The 18,729-nt window shown below is 43.0% G+C and overlaps 3 protein-coding genes across 11 annotated transcripts; all 3 read right to left on the reverse strand.

The window, feature by feature from the left end:
- Positions 1 to 599: 599 nt before the first annotated feature.
- Positions 600 to 10,465, reverse strand: LOC148317432 (alpha-N-acetylgalactosaminide alpha-2,6-sialyltransferase 2-like). 3 transcript variants are annotated; one of them, XM_088283971.1, is made up of 11 exons: positions 10,412 to 10,465; positions 10,177 to 10,327; positions 9,486 to 9,654; positions 4,735 to 5,008; positions 4,500 to 4,662; positions 4,072 to 4,234; positions 2,667 to 2,805; positions 2,496 to 2,599; positions 2,119 to 2,202; positions 1,947 to 2,046; positions 600 to 1,848 (listed from the first exon to the last, which is right to left on the reverse strand). In XM_088283971.1, exons 1-11 carry the CDS (start codon positions 10,448 to 10,450, stop codon positions 1,633 to 1,635), a joined length of 1,602 nt encoding a protein of 533 aa, XP_088140097.1. In that variant the 5' UTR covers positions 10,451 to 10,465; the 3' UTR covers positions 600 to 1,632. The 3 variants fall into 3 exon arrangements, with proteins under 3 accessions (XP_088140097.1, XP_088140099.1, XP_088140098.1); XM_088283972.1 differs by having other exon boundaries at positions 1,639 to 1,848; positions 1,988 to 2,046; XM_088283973.1 differs by lacking the exons at positions 9,486 to 9,654; positions 10,177 to 10,327; positions 10,412 to 10,465 and adding an exon at positions 6,092 to 6,238.
- Positions 10,466 to 10,876: 411 nt separating this feature from the next.
- mxra7 (matrix-remodelling associated 7) lies at positions 10,877 to 14,729 on the reverse strand. Its single transcript, XM_088283974.1, has 4 exons — positions 14,139 to 14,729; positions 13,250 to 13,511; positions 12,328 to 12,436; positions 10,877 to 11,269 (listed from the first exon to the last, which is right to left on the reverse strand). Exons 1-4 carry the CDS (start codon positions 14,412 to 14,414, stop codon positions 11,155 to 11,157), a joined length of 762 nt encoding a protein of 253 aa, XP_088140100.1. The 5' UTR covers positions 14,415 to 14,729; the 3' UTR covers positions 10,877 to 11,154.
- Positions 14,730 to 15,409: 680 nt separating this feature from the next.
- srsf2a (serine and arginine rich splicing factor 2a) lies at positions 15,410 to 18,595 on the reverse strand. Of its 7 annotated transcripts, none has more exons than XR_015840015.1 (4): positions 18,073 to 18,595; positions 17,076 to 17,376; positions 16,225 to 16,320; positions 15,410 to 15,843 (listed from the first exon to the last, which is right to left on the reverse strand). XR_015840015.1 is itself a non-coding variant. In XM_088283978.1 (3 exons), exons 1-2 carry the CDS (start codon positions 18,396 to 18,398, stop codon positions 17,100 to 17,102), a joined length of 603 nt encoding a protein of 200 aa, XP_088140104.1. In that variant the 5' UTR covers positions 18,399 to 18,595; the 3' UTR covers positions 15,410 to 16,320; positions 17,076 to 17,099. The 7 variants fall into 7 exon arrangements, 3 of the variants coding, with proteins under 3 accessions (XP_088140104.1, XP_088140102.1, XP_088140101.1); XR_015840014.1 differs by having other exon boundaries at positions 16,511 to 17,376; positions 18,073 to 18,594; XR_015840013.1 differs by having other exon boundaries at positions 15,410 to 16,320; positions 16,511 to 17,376; positions 18,073 to 18,594.
- Positions 18,596 to 18,729: the final 134 nt, after the last annotated feature.

The raw sequence follows: 18,729 nt of genomic DNA on the forward strand, positions 1-18,729 counted from the left end.
GGGACCCTGAAAAGAGGGAAGTTGATGATTGTTCTGAATGTCTATAGTCCGGACCTTTGGGTTCAAAAGTTCTCCGTCCTCCTTTTAGCTAATTTAGGAATGACCAAGATATGTAGCACCACACGTCTCCAGCAGAGGGCGCACTCGCTATGTATATTTGGGTTTCAGTCAGTTGCGCGTTGGTAATTTTCAATGTGAGATGCGTGTTTTAAATATGTGACGTTATAAGAAAAATGTCCCTTTCGTCAGTGCGAAGTGCAAACGCGATCTTTAATTAATGTTTTAAATGGTCATTAATGCCACCAGGCTCATTTCTTGCCATATTTTTTTTAAGTTGAAAATGATTATTCTCATATGTCTTTTTCGTAGTAGAAATTTGAGTCGCAAGTTGATTTTTAATCATGTGTTTTACCCATACAATTTAACCCATTCACTGCCATTGACGGGTATAAGCCAAAAAGTAGATGCATTTTCCCTAGGCTGGCAGTGAATGTTTTTTTTAAAAAAAAAAATGGTTCATGACCCAGCCTTACATTCATGTAAATAATCTATATAAAATATCCCGCAATTACTACCTTTGAATAAAAACGGAAATTGAAGACATTTCATGACCTCATTAGATCGTTGTTTATTCCTCCTTATCTTTACCCGCTAAGGCATGTCAGGGAGACAATGTCGCAAATCACGTTGAAATTCAATTGTGTGAGCCGGTTTTGCCACCAAAGCATCAGCATGATGATTTACTGTGACGTTCTTCGTTCATTGTCCTCAACCACAATACATGACGTGGGATGGAAAATTCCATTGAGGGAAGTTTACTAAAGGAACGCTATACAAACCACAAGAAATCAACGTGGAGCAGTTTTCAATCAACAATTATCAAATTAAAAAAAAAAAAAATCACAAAAACCAAAACATGTATATACACAATACTTCACTCATGTCAGTCTTCATGTTCACTCTTTCTGCTGCATGAGTGATACATCAAATAATGAGGTGATTAGTTTAATGAAAGGAAATTATTCTACAGTTATTAGTGGACGACCGTTTCCTTCTGCACCAATCACAGTGACAATTATTTAACAAAACAGACCTACAACAAACAAAATTAACCTGAATAATTCCACTTAGTGTTTTACAAAAACATCCACGCTTTCATTCTTGAGGCAACGTCACACTTCTCAGTTTAGTGTTGAAGAGCATTCATTGATTTGATGACTGGCCGTTTTTAAAACTTCAACTTGGTTAATGATGCGTAAAAATAACAGACGATGTGGGGACATACCAACAGTAGTGATTTGGGACAAATATATAAATATAGCATAAACCAATGAGTGGAGATTTTCATAGCAGCACATTGCTAAAATCTGACTGGACGCAAAAAAAAATAAAAAGAAAAAATCCACATATATGCCTGAGAAACAGTGCAGACTGACTGTTAGGAATAAATAAATACATGTTCATTTTCATTGTGAATGATTATTGATTTCTGATTGCCTTGAGGCCAGGAGCGTAGGACTTGACCTGACCTGCCATAACAATTGTATGGCACCGAAAATATACGGTTCAAAAGAGCCCTTTCGGAGTCATATGATATAGCATATTGCTACAACCAAGAAAAAGCAAAACATTTCATCCAGTCTTGGAAGTTATGTTTTTTTGAGGCGGCTCCTTTTCACTTTTTTGATACAGACGCATGATTTTGCTGTTGTGCAGTTTCTCCCAGGTTTTCAATTCCAGAATGTAGTCGTGATTTGCGTAGAAAATCACGCGGCTCTTGTCATGCTTCTCGAAATAGTAGTTGGAATACTTGGCATAGTCTTTCGTCATGAAGCCGTATGCGTCGACCTGGGAAAAAAAATAATATTTAAAAAAAAAAAAAAATCAAATGAGGAAAAATTTGAGTCATTTCATAACAGTCTAAAAATAAAACAACAGCAACCCACTATATCACATGTGTGAAGAGCCAGGAAGAGTGTAAAAGCACCGTTGGTCGGTCGGACTATTGCCCAGTAACGGGCGTTCAGGTTAGGAGATTTCAGGAACCTGAAAAGTGACAAAAATATGCTTGCAGTAGGAACACGAGTCATGAAGCATAACTAATAGGTGAAGGGCGACCTGTTGCGCACATATCGCAGAAAGTCCTGGTGCAGGACGTAAAAACGGCTCTCGTTGAACTGCCCCGTGTAGTACGTCAGAGGCCTGAATGGGAAAGATTCATACAACCATAAAGTCACAATCCTAATCAGAAAATTTATGGAGAATGATAAAAATATATTTTCTATGTGCCCTCAAGGAGAAGATTCAACAACAATAAAGGTCCTCAATCATTTATTATTTTTAAGAATAATTATTGTCTTCAAAAAGGTTATAGAATATTTAAAAGCAAAATGGTAGATAAAAAAATAAATCAGCCTTGATTATCAATATTGATATCAAGTTAGTAATATCAGCCATCGCCCCCAAAAAATTCCTCCCAAAAAAATATTCATTACCGGTTGTTTTTGTACGGGCCGAGCTGCACCTTCTCTCGTCTGAGAAGTCCTCCAAGCCACTGGAAGTCCCTCATGCCCTCAGGAATCATCACATATTTGATGCCCTGCACAAAAATGAGCAACTGCAATAAAATAAACTCACAGAGTTGAGAAGGATGGGGGTGGGCTTACCATGTCGTGGGGGGCAGACTTGTAGCCATATTTCTTGAACAGATACAAAGATGTCGTGATGGAGTGAGCCGTGTGGACGTAGACGGACGTTTTGTTGCCCACGTCATCCTCGTAACCCTTGGTGACGGCGCCGTTCATCCTGACACACGTGATTATTGTGATGGTTAAAGTGCATGGTGTGCATGGTTGGAACTTTAAAAAAGAAAATAAATAAAATAAAATAAATAAATAAAAATAAAAAGCATGACCCTTCTGCATGATACAAAAGCTTAAAAAATAAATAAATAAATAAATAAAAATAAAATAAAAATAAAAATAAAAATAAAAATAAAAATAAAGTAAAATAAATAAAATAAAATAAAATAAAATGAAATGAAATGAAATGAAATGAAATGAAATGAAATGAAATAATCATTCATTTCATATCAACAAGTGAAACTGCATTCATGGATTGAACATTCCAAAACTTCTGGATGCTTAAAATTCAAAATAAAAATTAACCATAAAACGACCACTTTGAAACAAAACGACCGCCTTTCGGTGTCTTTCCCACAAAATGTTCTTGAGACCTTTTTGTTACCCTTGTGGCACACCTGGCTGGAAAAGAATGTCACTTCTCCTGTCTGGTGGCCGGAGCACCTTTGTCTCATTCACCTCTGAAAAATCCCTGCTGATACAAGATCTAGTCGCCTCTATTCGCGTTGTTTTTTTGAGACGCATACGCATACCAGCACTAATATGATGTCACACCCTGGAGGACGGCTCCATCCGCACACTGGGCCATTCAGTCAGTCTACGTGGCTCGCATCAATTTTTAGCCGAGGCTGAGATATTAAATAGTATTTGTGGGCGGAGCTAGATGAGTCTTCATGCAGTTATGTGTCAATCATTTTTATTCACATTTTGGGTGGATGTCGCGTTCCAAACAGATCGCAATATCATTGCATGCTTCAGGACAAACACTGGTGAAAATCCCGCACTGGACGACGGCAAACTGGTTTGCGTATACACACTGGCGGAGGCTCTATCTTGCTTTTGGGTGGTGCAGTCCGTGCACGCCTTGAGCAATATTTATTTAGAACATCCTGAAGCTTACTGAATGTCAAGCGCAAACAATGCTGATGTCATTTTGGAATGGAATAAGAATGTCACATGACAACTCAGAACTCACTATTATATTAGTGATCAGGGTAAACATGTTTAAAGTGGCATGGCCGCCAACGGAAAATATTGCCTTAGAGCAGGATGCAACGGCCACGTTAACAATATGGCCCTTTCATTTATTTAACAATCTCAACCCAATCCGTCGGTGAAGATAAAGTTGCCAATGATATTTGCTTTTTATATACACCTAAGTGATAAAGCGACCAAACGAGTCCAAAAGCAAACAAGAGAAAAGTACTACCGAAACACATAATCATGGGCGTCGATTTCTTCCCCCTTTTTGGAGCCGTACAGAATGCCGGCGGTGCCCACCACAGCACAACGAATGCAACCGTCGCCGCCAGCCTTTGGGGACAAGAGAGGTTCTTTTGGCTCTGGGATCAACTTGACTGAGGACATGACCGCTGGGGGGGAGAGAGAAAAAAAAAATAAATAAAAAAATAAAATAAAGAAAAAATAAAGAAAAAAATAAAGAAAATAAATTAAGAAAAAAATTTTAAAAAAATAAATAAAAATCGCCAAATTATTACCGGTGGAGATACTTGCTGTATCTTTTCAGCCACTTCAAAGCAAAAAAATTAGACTGAATCTTTTTGAGATTTTGGTAGCCATCTGGCAAAATTTCAAGGAGTTAGTCAGTACGGGATAACTGGAAATGGCTCGACTTACCATCGTAGGAGTATTCCATGAAGCCAAAAGGATTGTTGAAATGAGAGAGTCTGTTCCACTCGCTCATGTTGATGTTGTGCTTGTGCATGAACATGCGTATGTTGGGAAGGAAAGCTTTCTTAAAGCTCTCATCCTTGGAATTCCTCAAAGATTGTTTGCACCTCTAGGGGAAATTTTTTTTTAATTCAAGTATTCATTTTTTTTTTATCCTTCCACGGCGTGTACCGGTACCTACTGTGTTGGCAGGTGGAGCATCCTGGTTATAGACATCCTCAAAATCCCACGCAGGAAGTCTGGAGAAGTTTTTTTTCCAGAGGATGGGCATGGGGGTCTCGGGAACGACGGCACGTGTGGACACGTTTTCGCTCAAGTGTTTCAATTCTGTGACAGGCGTTGAGGTTGCTGACTCGGCACGTTTTGTAGCATTTAAGGCACTACGTCTGGTGGTCATTTCTGCATAATCCCATTTTGAGGCGATAGTGTCAAGGTTCCCGGAGAAGGAGGTCCAGCTGAATTGGAGAAGACGGGATAGTAAGGAGATGAATATTCAAAGGGACAACTTTGGGATAACAATTAATCACATTTAAATCAGCGGTGTAGTAGATCGCAATTCTTAAATCGTAACGGCTGCAAGTGTCATGTGAGGTTCAGGACAAGACACGGAGGGTGAAAAGTAAAAGTCTTTAAGTACAAAAATTCAAAGTAAAAATAAAGCAAGGGCTGGATTCAGAAGACGTGGAAGAAAGCGGACGCGCGTCTGTGTGTTGTGAGGCACATTGGGGAAAAACAAACCTTTTAAACAGCCCGTACTTCACTGCACCACAAATGTCACTTTTGTTTTTTCAGACCTTGAGAATTCATTAAAATGGTTACAAATTATTTTGTTGGGTACAAAAAAAGTGGCTTTTTTAAAAAAAAACATACCTAAACTCAAACACAACGAGGGTTAAAATGCATTGGAAAATAAATGAATATTTTTTTTCAACAACCCCCCAAAAATCTTTATAAAAAAACACTTCTAAAATAAATAAATAAATTGAAAATAAATAAAGAAATAAATATTTATTTTTTTTTTAAAAATCACTGCAATGCAGTCCAACAACATCCTCGCGACCAATCAAAATTAAACTGCTTCTCTTTTAAATCTCTGTTGTGTTATAATGTCTGTCTATACGCGTTGCTGCACAGTTTGTGTTTAAACATTTGTTACTGAAAGGGTTGTTACACTGTGACAATGATGCAATTATAATAATCCATCTATTGTACTATTTGTGATTTTAGAATTGGCTGTCGTAAGCCAAGGAGCTAGAATTTTGCTCGCAACTCAAAGCAAAACAAAACTGTAGGTTGTAAATCGAAAAACTTGTAAATTAGGCCAAATGCGCCACTGTACTTAATCCACCCCCTCACACACACCTTAAATTACAGGATCTTTTCACTAGCGTAATAGGCTCCAATCATTACAGAGAAAAGGTTCTCTCAAAAGTATGACTGCTCCTGCTTTAAGCCCCGAAGAATACAATTCAGACTTCAGTTCCCAAGGACCAAATAGAAACCACTCAAACAACAACAACAAAAAAACACCCACTTACTTCATCACTGTTACATTTTCTTGAAAAAGACCAATCAAAACAAATCCGATGGAGATGACAAGCAACCAAGCAAAAATCCTAAATGTGAGGAGGGCCATTCTGTCACCTCGTACCTGCCGAGCAGAAAAGGATCGCTGCTCTGCTGGGGGTGGGGGTTAGGGGGGAAGTGGCACCTTGTGGCAATCAGACGCTGGGCAGGGCTTCGGCGCTGCACTTCCACACATCCACCCACCCCACACACACACACACACACACACACCCACACAAGGCACAAAGACACCACCTCTGTGTTTCCTCGGTTGGCTGAATCCACAACAGGGGAGGTTTGTCTGGGGTTCCTGCAAGAATTTTGTCAGCAGCAATAGATGCAAGTTGGAGGGTTCCCCTCTCCGGTGAAATATAACCAAATTAATTAAACTGTGAAAACCTGGCGTGACGACGCCATGAGTGAATTACAGGACTGCTTTCAAGACACAAACTCTCGCGGTAAATAGACCGGACGCATGCTAACAGCTATCAGCTCAATGTCCCGACTGCAAAGTTGATCCTTAACAGTTATAATAATAATAATAATAATAATAATATTCCCTTTATTAGTCCCACAATGGGGAAATTCGAGATTCGAACCCAGGCCTCCTGGGAAGACTGGGTCCTGAACGCGGCGCCTTAGACCACTCAGCCATCCTGGCCAGGGTTACACCATCTATCATTAACAAACACAGCCAGCCCTCCCCCTTTTCTCTTACCGCTCTCCAGTGTCCTGTCCGCGCGTAGTATTTGGAAGCCGTCCAATTCCACGACGGCGTCCGGCGTTAGCTCTGTTAGCCACGACTCCAAGCTAGCCTCCCGGACAATCCTCTCGTGCCGGGTTAGCGCTGTTAGCTCGTCCATTTTGTTGGGGAGGGATCGAACATTCCCCATAATAACGGACGGGAGGACGGGGTGATATCGTCTCCTCCTTGCCTGGCGTTTAGCCCCCGCACGACATCTTCTCTTCCTCCTCAGCTCGCGGGGGATATCGGGTCTCGCTCCGGGAGCCCACGCGGGGTTAGCACGGAGTGCTAACAGCTGATCTCTTGTGTACACGATCGATCCGTAGCTCCGAGTTTCGTCTCCGGACACGATCGCGCAAAAAACAGCCCCCAACAGCAGTAAAACCACCGCAAGTTGGATGTCCATTGCTGAGGTCACACCCCCGCACTTCATGCTCCAACTCCCCCCCACTCATCGTAGAGGAACACGATGTGAGGCGCGCGCTCCTGGCGGTTAACCCCAGGAAAGCTACTGGACCCGACGGAATACCAGGCAAGGTCCTCAGAGCATGTGCCCACCAACTGGCACATGTTTTCTGCAGGATCTTCAACCGCTCCCTGGCTCAAGCAGTCATCCCCTCCTGCTTGAAAATTTCCACCATTATTCCTGTCCCCAAAAAGTCACCCGCCGTCCACCTGAATGACTCTCACACCAGTCATCATGAAGTGCTTCGAGAGGCTGGTTCTCCAGCACATCAGGGACTGCCTTCCTCCCACTCTGGACCCCTACCAGTTTGCATACCGGGCTAACAGATCCACTGAGGACGCCATCGACACTGCTCTGCATGTTGTGCTGGGCCACCTGGAACGACAGCAGAGCTATGCAAGGATGCTCTTTGTGGACTACAGCTCGGCATTCAACACGATCATCCCAGACATCCTCGTCGCCAAACTGGACATTCTCGGCCTCCCTGCCCTCACACGCATCTGGATTAAGGACTTTCTGACCAACAGACCCCAGACTGTGTTGCTCGGCCCCTACACGTCCTCCACCCTCATGCTGAGCACCGGTTCCCCCCAAGGATGCGTGCTGAGCCCTCTCCTGTACGCCCTCTACACCTACGACTGCAGCCCGGCCCACGGCAACAACACCATCGTCAAGTTTGCTGACGACACGACAGTGGTCGGTCTGATCTCGGAAGGTGACGAGACAGCCTACAGAGAGGAGGTAAAGAGACTGACAGCTTGGTGCAAGGACAACAGACTGCACCTTAACACTGCAAAAACAAAGGAGATTGTCGTCGACTTCAGGAGGAACAAGACGGTGCCGCCCCCCCTCTGCATAGAAGGCGTGTGTGTGGAGAGGGTCCACACGTTCAAGTTCCTGGGAGTACAGATCTCCGACGACCTTTCTTGGAGTCACAACACCACAGCAGTGGTAAAGAAGGTCCGGCAGCGTCTGCACTTCCTGAGAGTCCTCAGGAAATTCAACCTGGACAGGAAGCTGCTGCTGGCCTTCTACCACTCGTCCATCGAGAGCCTGTTGACGTACTGTGTCTCCACCTGGTACAGCGGCTGCACTGAGGCGGACAGAGTGAGGCTCCAGAGGACAGTCAAAACAGCGCAAAGGATTATTGGCTGCCCTCTCCCCTCACTGTCGGACATCTACACCGCCCGGTGCCTCAGAAGGGCTCTCAACATCGTCAAAGACAATACCCACCCAAACTCACACCTGTTCGACCTGATGCCCTCTGGCAGGCGCTACAGATGCATCAAATCGAGGACCAATAGACTGAGAAACAGTTTCTTTCCGAGAGCCATCTCCATTCTGAACTCTCACACACACACGAGAACACCCTTACCTTGCAGAACAGCATTGTGATGTGTTTTTTATTATATACCCTATTCAGTACTAAATTCCATTGCACTCTCTTATTTATTTATCTAATTTATATATTTGTCTGTATTATTGTTGTATTGCACTGGAGAGGGGAGCCCTCTAATCTCGTTGCACACTTGAGTACAATGACAATAAAGGGATTTCTAATTCTAATTCTAATTCTAAAGATTAGTTGGTTAAATCAAAATAAATATGAAATTAAATAAATAAAACACATTATGTTGCAGTTCTACAAGGCAACGGTAGTTGTGTGTGAGAGTTCAGCATGGAGATGGCTCACGGGAAGAAACTGTTTCTCAGCCTGCTAGTCGTAGTTTTGATGCACCGCCTGCCAGAGGGCAAAAGGTCAAAGAGCTGTGAGCTCGGGTGAGTATTGTCCGTGATGATCTTGTGAGTGCACTGGTTGGCGAAGATGACCGGGAGCGGAGAGGGCAGACATAAAATGTGACTTTAATAATAAACAACACCAGTTTGATAATTATACCGTATGGTGCAATCTTTGATCAGAAACCAAATTGAACTACTGCCTTTTAAAATTGACTCACGTGAATTGTAAATGATTTTTCTCTTGTTTTTTGATTTCTACTATTTTCTCACTTTATTCAGTTCTACACTATTCATAAAAATAAAGTTAAAAAAAGAAATAATAGCCACGTGAATAAACCTCATGTTAAATCTTCCACATGCTATTCTTTATTATTCTTATGTAATTTATTTTTCGTGTTGGGAGGCTCATTTTCACCTCTTTGGTAAAGACGAATTATCACGCTGTTGTGCAGTTTCTCCCAATTTCGCATTTCCAGCTTGTAGTCGTGGTTGACGAAGAAAGACACGCGGCTTTTTACGTGCTTCTGGAAATAGTAGTTGGAATACTTGGCATAGTCTTTTGTCATGAAGCCATATGCGTCCACCTAAGACAAAGAGAGAACTGGATGAGTAAGATGATTGTTGTTACAAAGGGTGGGCCAAAGGTCAGTAAACACTTTTTTTTTTTTAAAGTCACTATAAATAAGGCAAACAATTTCAGTCTTGAACAAATAAAGTGGATCGTAAGGCTTTGTTGGATGTGCAGAAACAAAGGAAGACAGAAAGTCTTTTTAAATAAATGAAGGAAGGATGCAAAATAAAACAAAGATCTGAGGAAATTAATTAAGTGGAAGGAAGGAAGGAAAGAGGCCAGTAAGAAAATGAAAAAAAAAGCAGGTGACAGAGGAAGGAAGGAAGGAGGGAGGGAGGGAAAAACATAGAAAGTGACTTTTCTTGATAGATTGGAAATAAGTTCTGGCAAAGAGAGGGAATTCCAAGCCCGTGTCGACGAGTGTTCTCCATTGGTTGGTTTGACTATCCCCCAGCAACGTTTATTCAGGAGAGGAGACTTTGGGAACCTGTGGGCAATAAGAAAAATCCTATCAATCGCCATTTTGGATTTTTACCTTTGTGAGAGTATCCCATGAAGCCACAAGGATTATTGAAATGGGAGAGTTTGTTCCACTCGCTCATGGTGATGTTGCCCTTGTGCAGGAACAAACGTATGTTGGACAGGAAGCTCTCATCCTTGGAATTCCTCAGCGATTGTCGGCACTTCTAGGTAGGCGATGTTTGTGTTGTGTTTTTAATTAAAACAATAGGAGACAGTTAAAAGCAAGAATATAGTTTAGATTTTCATACGGTCGTCAAATAGGACTTTCCGGTGTGTTGATCCCGCATAGTGCTGCCCCCTCACGAGTGACTAGCCAATCACAAAACACGTTCCATCACCTTCAGCGTAAAGGCCAGCGAGAAGGCTCACTGCAACCAACTCGTGATCTGATTGGCTATTGCAACTGTCTATCAAATCTGAAAGACTTGCTTAGAACAGACACCCGGACGAATAGTGCGTGCAACTGGTATTACGAAATCTGCCTGGCAACACAAGCTAGCATAATTCTGATTGGATAAAAACTCTCACCTAAAAATACAACGTTCGGATATAATATGACATCAATGTGAAGAATATCATCATTTTTCTTGATTATGTTAGGCCAGCAGAGAAGGCTTTGGTGGTCCCAAATGTCACCCCATACAATACTCGCGCACGGTCATACAAAGGTCAATCAATCGTCGTAAGTAACAGAATAAACTGGGAAACAAATGTAACTGAACACGGTGTGTTCAATTTTTATTTATAACAGAACAGCGGAGTGTTACACGGGAGGGCCGGGTCTTTATATTGGAAGTTGCTCACTTGGTGGCTTTGTGCTGCGTTAGTCCAGCCGAGGAACAACAGAAAGAGCAACACAAATGGACCACTTTTTTTTTTGTCAACGCAAAATAGCGGCTGCTGGAATACTGTCACACAAGTGGGCTGGTGAGTTTAATCGGCGAGATAAGGCAGCGCATGTGACGTCGTTGTTACGGTGCTCTTTCCCTTCTCAGATGGAGTAGAGGCGCAGCTGCTCTTCCATGTCGCCCTCGGAGACGTCGCCGAACGTCTCCGTGTTGTCCTTTAGCAGTTGGAAGATGGCGGCCAGCTGCTCTCGCTGCACCCTGACAAAAAAAACCCGCAAACGAGCTTCAGGTTGGGCCAACGGTAGATATACATTTCAAAAATATTAATTTACATGTATTTATTGCAATTAAATGTATTAAACAGTTTGATACATGGGGCTTCCTTCTTTTCTTCCCTTCCTACCATCCCTCCTCCTGTCAAAAAATAACTTAGAATATGCTGTAACTACTTTACTTTTGGTCCACTCTGACATCATTATAATTATTACGTTCAATAAGTGTTACGAGTGAATTACTTTAAAAAATAAAAGTAACTTTTCACTAATGATAATTAGTTTTAGACAAATCTTAGCAATCACAGAAAAACTAAAATTATATTTAAAAAAGAATGCAGTGAATCGGCCAGAGTCGTAATGGTTTTTCAAAGGGAGCTATAGCACCCTCTAGTGGCTTTCCTGGTGCATCAAAAACTGCTTTTAATTTTGTTTTTGTTCATTGATGATTCGCTTTACTGTAACAATAATGCACTGTCAGCAGGGTATTAATTTTAAAATATTTCAAAATATTTTTTATATTGTAGTTTTCAACACTGCATCATAGTGAATGTTGTTACTCACGATTTGTTTATTTATTAATGCTAGTCTTAAAGGCAGCATTTTGTGGTGCGCTAATTACCTAGCCACAAATCAATTAAAATTGTGGCTACACAAGCAAATTATGCTTTTCCTTAAGACTAATGAACAAGGCTTCAAGTGACTGCTATGCCAGGAGAGCCAATCAACACCCGGACCCGAACCCGGACCCGTGACACCGGGGAGTAACACTTTTAGTCGACAAACTGTGTAAGGAGAGGCGATACGTTCCGAAGCAAAATCCGCAGGGTGAGCAAGACCATGTGTCAACGGCAGGCGCCTTTTCTTTTCTTTATGCGATGTCTCTCCATCATGTCCTCGGGTCAAACGTCCTGCAAGTTGGCAGCGACTCAATCTGGCCTTAAATCAGTCTAGCCCGCATCGCACGGCAGCTTAAGAGCGGAAAGCTGTGAGTGAAAGGCGGCCAGCACACAAACAGAAAGTCACAGCACGTTTTGAACTGACCTCTGCTCCTCTTCTAGCTCCTCTTTGGACATCATCATCTCCATGTGGTGGGAGCGCGTCTTTCCGGGGATGTACTTCAAGGAATTGTTGGAGTGGAACTCTGATTTATCTGCAGAACAAGAGGTATACACGTTGAATAAAAACATGCAATTCAATGTCTCCACATCAACTGAAGTGGTGTTCCTAATATTTTGCCCGTCTTATGTGTAAGAATGAGGAACACCTAGCCCAGCTCAAGAATGAATATAGTCCATGAAAAATAAATTAGAATAAAATTAGGCAAAGTCCACATCAAGTTTGATAAAAAAAAAATCCCCTTAACATGTATTTAATTTCAATTCTATTTATTTAGCTAATTAGAAAATTGGGTATATTATTTATTAATACAATTTAAGTAAATTATACTTTAAATTTTAAAGCATCAATGAACTTGTTAAATTATTTCAAATAAAAGATTCAACAGTTCTAATTTTAGGAAATAATTATTTGATTTATTGTAAAGAAATAAAAGAAAACCGTTATTTATTTATTTTTACAATTTATTGAAAATGATGAAATAAAAAATATTTGTATGATATAGAATTTGAAATATACCTGTGGTATTTTTGTATTTATTTTATTGTCAAATCATTGGTTAAGTATAATTTCATTATGGATGCAACTAACAACTATGTTAATGATTGAGCTGACAATCAATTTATTGATTAGTCAATGAATCGGATTCAAATATACATTTTCTTTTTATGGTTTTAATTTCCATCCTTATCAAAAACAGGATATTATTTCAAATGCACAAACATTTTTTTAACCTCATCTGTCTGTTTCACAAATCAAATTGTAGCCCTTGTGAACAAAAGTTTGCTTGCCTCTGGTATAGGTGTAGGCTACTAAATTGTCACTAGACCTCTAATTTGGTACTCACCGTTGATTGCCGGGCTCTCTGCATCGCCATCGGTCTGGGGGGAAGAGAAAGCACACTTTAGGAGCTCCTGATCAGAGAGCCCGATGAAGGAGCGCCGGCCGCGCCCCGACGACGCCTCAGATGACGAGTCGATGCTGGCGTGTCTGGAGTCCGGCCGTGGCACGGACAGGCTGGATGCCGCCGACGAGGAGGAGGAGCGCTCGGCCGGGGCCGCAGCCGCGGGCTCCGGCTCCTCGCTGGCGGGATGGGTTTCTGCCTCCTCCTGTGCGGGACAATGAGGCGGCGGGAGAAGAGACAGAGAGAGGCGTCACCTCAGATGGATGATGAGGTGGCGGCTCGGCGCCCCACTTGGGATGGATGACAGTTGACTTGAAAAGAACATTTGTTATTTCTAATGCAATTTCAATCATGGTGCCTTTTCACAACCTCATTTGTTCTGTGTGTATAACTAATGGATTTAAGAGCAAGACAACAATTTCTAATGTGCATTGAGCCTTTCTCTTTATTGGCACATAAATGAATATAGAACACAAGGTTTTTACCTGGCATCCATGTTTACGTGTCCTATTGTGCAAAAAATGACAGGAGTGAAAAAGTTATTTCTTTAGTTCTCTTGGTACTTTGTTATGTAGACTTAAGGGCACCACGGCGCTTAGTAATAGTTTCTTTTTATCAAATGTGATTGTGATGTGGACTTCAGGGTACAGCAAGTTGACATGCAGTAAGAAAGTTATTTCTAATTTGCATCGACGCCAGGGTGATCATTTACGAGTTTCTTTGGTCCTTTGACAGAACAGAGCGAGAGGGGAAGGTAAACTGCTTAAAACGGTGACGTAATCTATCAGAGCTTAACACAACAAACAAACAAATGTGGATGGAGGACACTCACTGATAGCACAGATTTGACCACGTCCCAGTGGTCGTGGGAGCTGCCGCTCAGCTCGCACCAGTCGCCCGCCGCCGCCTCCTTCGCCTGCTTGGTGTTATCCGGTATGTGGCCGTTCTGCTTGGTGGTCGTCTCGCTTCTTCTGACGGCGTCCGCGATGGGTCCAGCTGGGCAACTCCGGGCCGAAGACGACCGGGAGGAACCGTTCAGCAGCGACGTCGCGACCACCAGGGCGAGCAGCGTGAAAATGACGGCTGATAAAATGAAAGTCAAATCCATAGCTGATGTTTTGTTATTTTTTTAAAAGCCCCGCGTGGTTCCACTCGCACCCATAGCGACGCTTTGAGGATAATCTCCCCCAGACTAGCTGCCTAAACGAGCGGCGTTTACTGGATCAGGCAGGAGGCGCTGTCCCGGTGTGACGTCACATCACCTGGGACCGCCCCCTTCCTTTCCGCTGGCGATCAAGGTCGCCGACATTCAACGTGCTTGGCTCGTCATCTCGGTGTTAATCTTATCAGCGGCCGAGTGTCCAGATGTACTGTGGTTGGATAGCTCGTGACAGCACCCGTGTAGGGGCAGATTGTCTTTAAAAAAAAACTAAAAAAACGCAAGTCAAGCACAGGTCAGCGGAAGACGGGCGCCCTGACCCGAGGGGGCACTTCCGGGGTTGTGATCACGTAACGCGTTTCCTTGACGACCGTCCAGTTTGAGCGGCCTTTGTCCGATGTTTTATGCGTATTATTTTTATTACGCGGACATAAAAGTGCAATTAATGACCTGCAGTAACAAATTAATGTCTAAAGTGCAAATTTCTTTTTTTGAAATAACTCGCTATTGTTGAATGTGCCTAAAATTTTAAGACGCTACTAAGTGCAAAAACAAGACTGCGTATGCGCTACTAACTAGAAAAGACGGACATTAAAAACTGTATTCCACTTTAAAATTAGAGCTTTTATTTTATTATATTGCACCCCGTATATTGATTTGAGCATCTACGTCTTTTATTGCAAAAGCACAAACCCAATATATTAATTTCTTTGAAGGAAATGCCACATTTACAATAACGATAAAGCTATTGCATCACACCTTCTCATAGAGCAGTACCCCATCTCATTATAATCGTTCCACTTTAAATAATATAACAATGTATAAAGACACATTGCCCAATATATAGCTATACAATTGTGAAACTCTAAACTTCTAACCCTGTAAATAAGGCAACATTCAAATTTAATGAGCAACTTAGTCAACAAATAAATCACACAAGCAGCCAATTTTCAACAAATACATTTATTATCATTCACCCGAAGAAAATGTAAAACAGAGGTCAACGGGAATGCGTAGCACAAAAAGGTGACGAGGCAGGCGGAGCTGCCCCCTAATTTTAATAGTCAACCCTTCATCAGTGAGCCACACTGGACCCACTTCCAAAAAAAACAACTGATGAACCAGACATGGGAGAAGGGAAAAAAGTAAGGATAAAGAGCTATTCAGCACACAAGAGGGAGGTCAAATAGGGCACGGGGAGGGGAGGGGATGGCTGCAACACCTGTGATCTTACAAACCGGCAAACAGCAGTGGAGGGTTGAGCGCCCCGGAACAGTGACCGGGCACTCAGCACCGCAACACGCCACACCATGTCACCACCGCACTGCACTGCATCTTAACAGCTAACCAGCATTACTCAACTGCTACACAACTGCGCCTAGTGCACAAAAGATACACAAGAAAGAAGGTTAGAGTCATAGGAAGCAACTTTAACAGAGTTGACAGAAAAAAAAATTTGTCATCAAGACAAATGAAGCCAGGCTGATTAACCTACAGCATGTTTGTCCAATTGAGTGGGGTAACAAACCAATATTTGTAATTGACAACCTCCTGCCAAGACAAAGAGTATAACAAGGTCTTCCATGAAAGAAATTAAATCAACAGTTTTATTGGAGAGTACAAATCCAAAAAGGGGAAAAAAAATACACAAAATTTAATTCAAGACGCCCAACTTCGTCAACGACCAACATGATGTTTATTTAGGTCGCGCAAGTAAAATGAACTATTTAGAAAATGTTTAGACCAAGTTCCAAATAACCTTTAAGTCTGCTTTCAGTGGCAATATTGGAATCCCTTGGACATGGTGAAACTCGTCCTGATGTCCTCAGCAAAAAGAAGCAATCATCCGAGAGATCTGAAAGAAAAGACAGACCAGTCAGCAAGAGGACATCTTAAACGACGCCATCTTATCTCCTGACCTGAATATGCACATTATGCGAGTGCGCCTCATGTATGTTTACGCACCTTCCGTGGTACCACATCCCCAAAGACTAGCTCTACACAGGACTCTGGCACTGGGGCGTTTTTTTTTTTTTCAAACAAACCTTTGGGTCGAGAGGCGGGAGGGAAAAGCGCAGGCGGCGGGTCCGCCCGCGATCCCCGTGAACGCACCACACTGCCTCAAACACCAACTGACAGCCCCGCACCACTGCCATGACGACCTGCTCCTGAGCAACCAAGCGTTGCCTGGGTGACCTGCTCCCGAGCAAACGCCGTCGCCCCCCAGCAACGGGCAGCTGACATGGGCGGCTCACACACTATAACTGCTCTCACTCTGCCACACCCCCATCTCCTCCTCTCTTTGCAAACAGGACTCAGCAGCTTGGAGGAAAGAATTCCACATTAAGTAAACGTTTGGAGTGAAGAACACCCATATATACTCACATTAGCCCAATTCAAACCCTCTTTTGTGCGCGTTTCAAATTGTTTATCGTGACAACACGCATGCTTTAGAGCCAAATTATTCTTGGTTGTTGTAGTTCTAAAATAGACATGGGTCTGCTGACTTGGTTGCTTGGGTAAAATTTAAAAGAGCAACCTCAAGAAAGCAGAATATTAAATGTCTATTCACATTAGTATTCATAATATCCCACCCGTCCCGCTAAATACCGTCTTGTCGTGTCCAACTTTGGGCTACGGCTCTGTTCCGTTGTCCCCTGGAGACTTGGGCCGGCTCTTGGACTTGGACCTGGATCTGGACCCGTGGTTGGAAGCAGGGGTCCGGCTCCTTGACCGAGAGGGGGACTTGGACTTGCTCCGCCTTGGGGTCCTGGACTTGGATTTAGACTTTGAGCGGGACCTGGATCGGGAGTAGGAGCGGGACCTGGAGCGGGAGTAGCGACGGCGACTCCTGGATCGGGAGCGGCTCCTGGAACGGCTGCGTCTGCGACGGCGAGGGCTTGCTGAACGTCTGCATAGACATAACATTGAAATTTTACAACTTAGTATTAAAAAACATTCCATATTAAGCATCACTTTACTGTAGTCTATGAATGTCAGTCAATAAGGATTATTGCCAATGTAATGATAAATTACAATAAAAATACGGACATGGGGAAAATTGACTAACATTTACCAGATCTACATATATCAAATACTTTTAAATTTTAACCTATAGCAACCCAAACAATGTTTAGGCAGGTATTCCAGGGGGAACTAATTAAAGATTTTTTATATAGATTTCATACATATCTTCTTTTTTATGGCTAAAACAAAAAAAAAATCATAATTGTATACAGTTTGTGACAAACCCACTTTTGTGTCCCTGCGACGTTTTCAGATACGTGGCAACTGCTTTAAATAGGGTAAAAACGCACAATACGACTCATTTGCACAACCATTTTAAATGCAACATCTTATCAAAATCAAAGGAAAAAAATAAACGTTTTTTCCCACACAAAAGCAATATCGCCGCCAGATCAGGACTATTATACACGTGTTGAGGAAAACAAAATGGCTGCAACTCACGTATACAAAACGTTTAAATAAAAATTCAAAGCGGAACCGGAAACAGCGTCGGAGTAGAACATTTGAGCACGCGATCATTTCAATTCCTAACTAAAAAACGCTGCAAATTTTACGTCCCCCCATAACCGATCCTTCATACCGTCGCTGTGGAGCTCCCCTTCGACTGTACATGGAGTCCGGCGGCCGGCCGTAGCGGGCCATCTGCACGCGGAGCTCCCGCCCGTCGAGCAGCGCTCCGTCCATGGCGTCCATTGCGTCCTCGGCGTCGCGCTTGTCCAGGAAGCGAACGAAGGCGAAGCCGCGACTCTCTTTAGTGTACCGGTCCCGCGGGATATACACGTCGCCCACGCGGCCGTACTTCTCGAACACGCGGCGTAGCGTCTCCGGGGAGGTGCGGTAAGTCAGGTTGTCCACTTTGAGGGAGGTCATCCCCTCTACGTCTGGTGGCGGCCTACCGTAGCTCATTTTCTTCGCGGAAGCGACCGAGTTACCACTAACAGAAATACTCGTAGCACTTCTTGCCTGTAAAATAACAAGACGCCACTGGGCGTGAAATCACAGCAAGACTCAAATCAAAGGCCAGGTCAAGTCTCCACCCGTGCGTCGACAGTACGCGAAATGGCGGCAACAAAGCTTCCCTCTTCCTTTTTCTTCTCCGCCCGTAGTGGCCTATTCTGATTGGTTGATGCCCTCGCGCACTTTGTCCCACTCCAATGTGCTTCACTGCCCCCTGCTGACTGGGAGGTTGCGTGGCTTTTGTTGCTTGGATTAGCAACTTTTCAGGCGACCTTGCAAT

This window comes from Idiotropiscis lumnitzeri, chromosome 20 (genome assembly GCF_059441095.1).
Source record: "Idiotropiscis lumnitzeri isolate Australia: NSW breed Sydney's pygmy pipehorse chromosome 20, RoL_Ilum_1.0, whole genome shotgun sequence".
Taxonomy (NCBI): Eukaryota; Metazoa; Chordata; class Actinopteri; order Syngnathiformes; family Syngnathidae; genus Idiotropiscis; species Idiotropiscis lumnitzeri.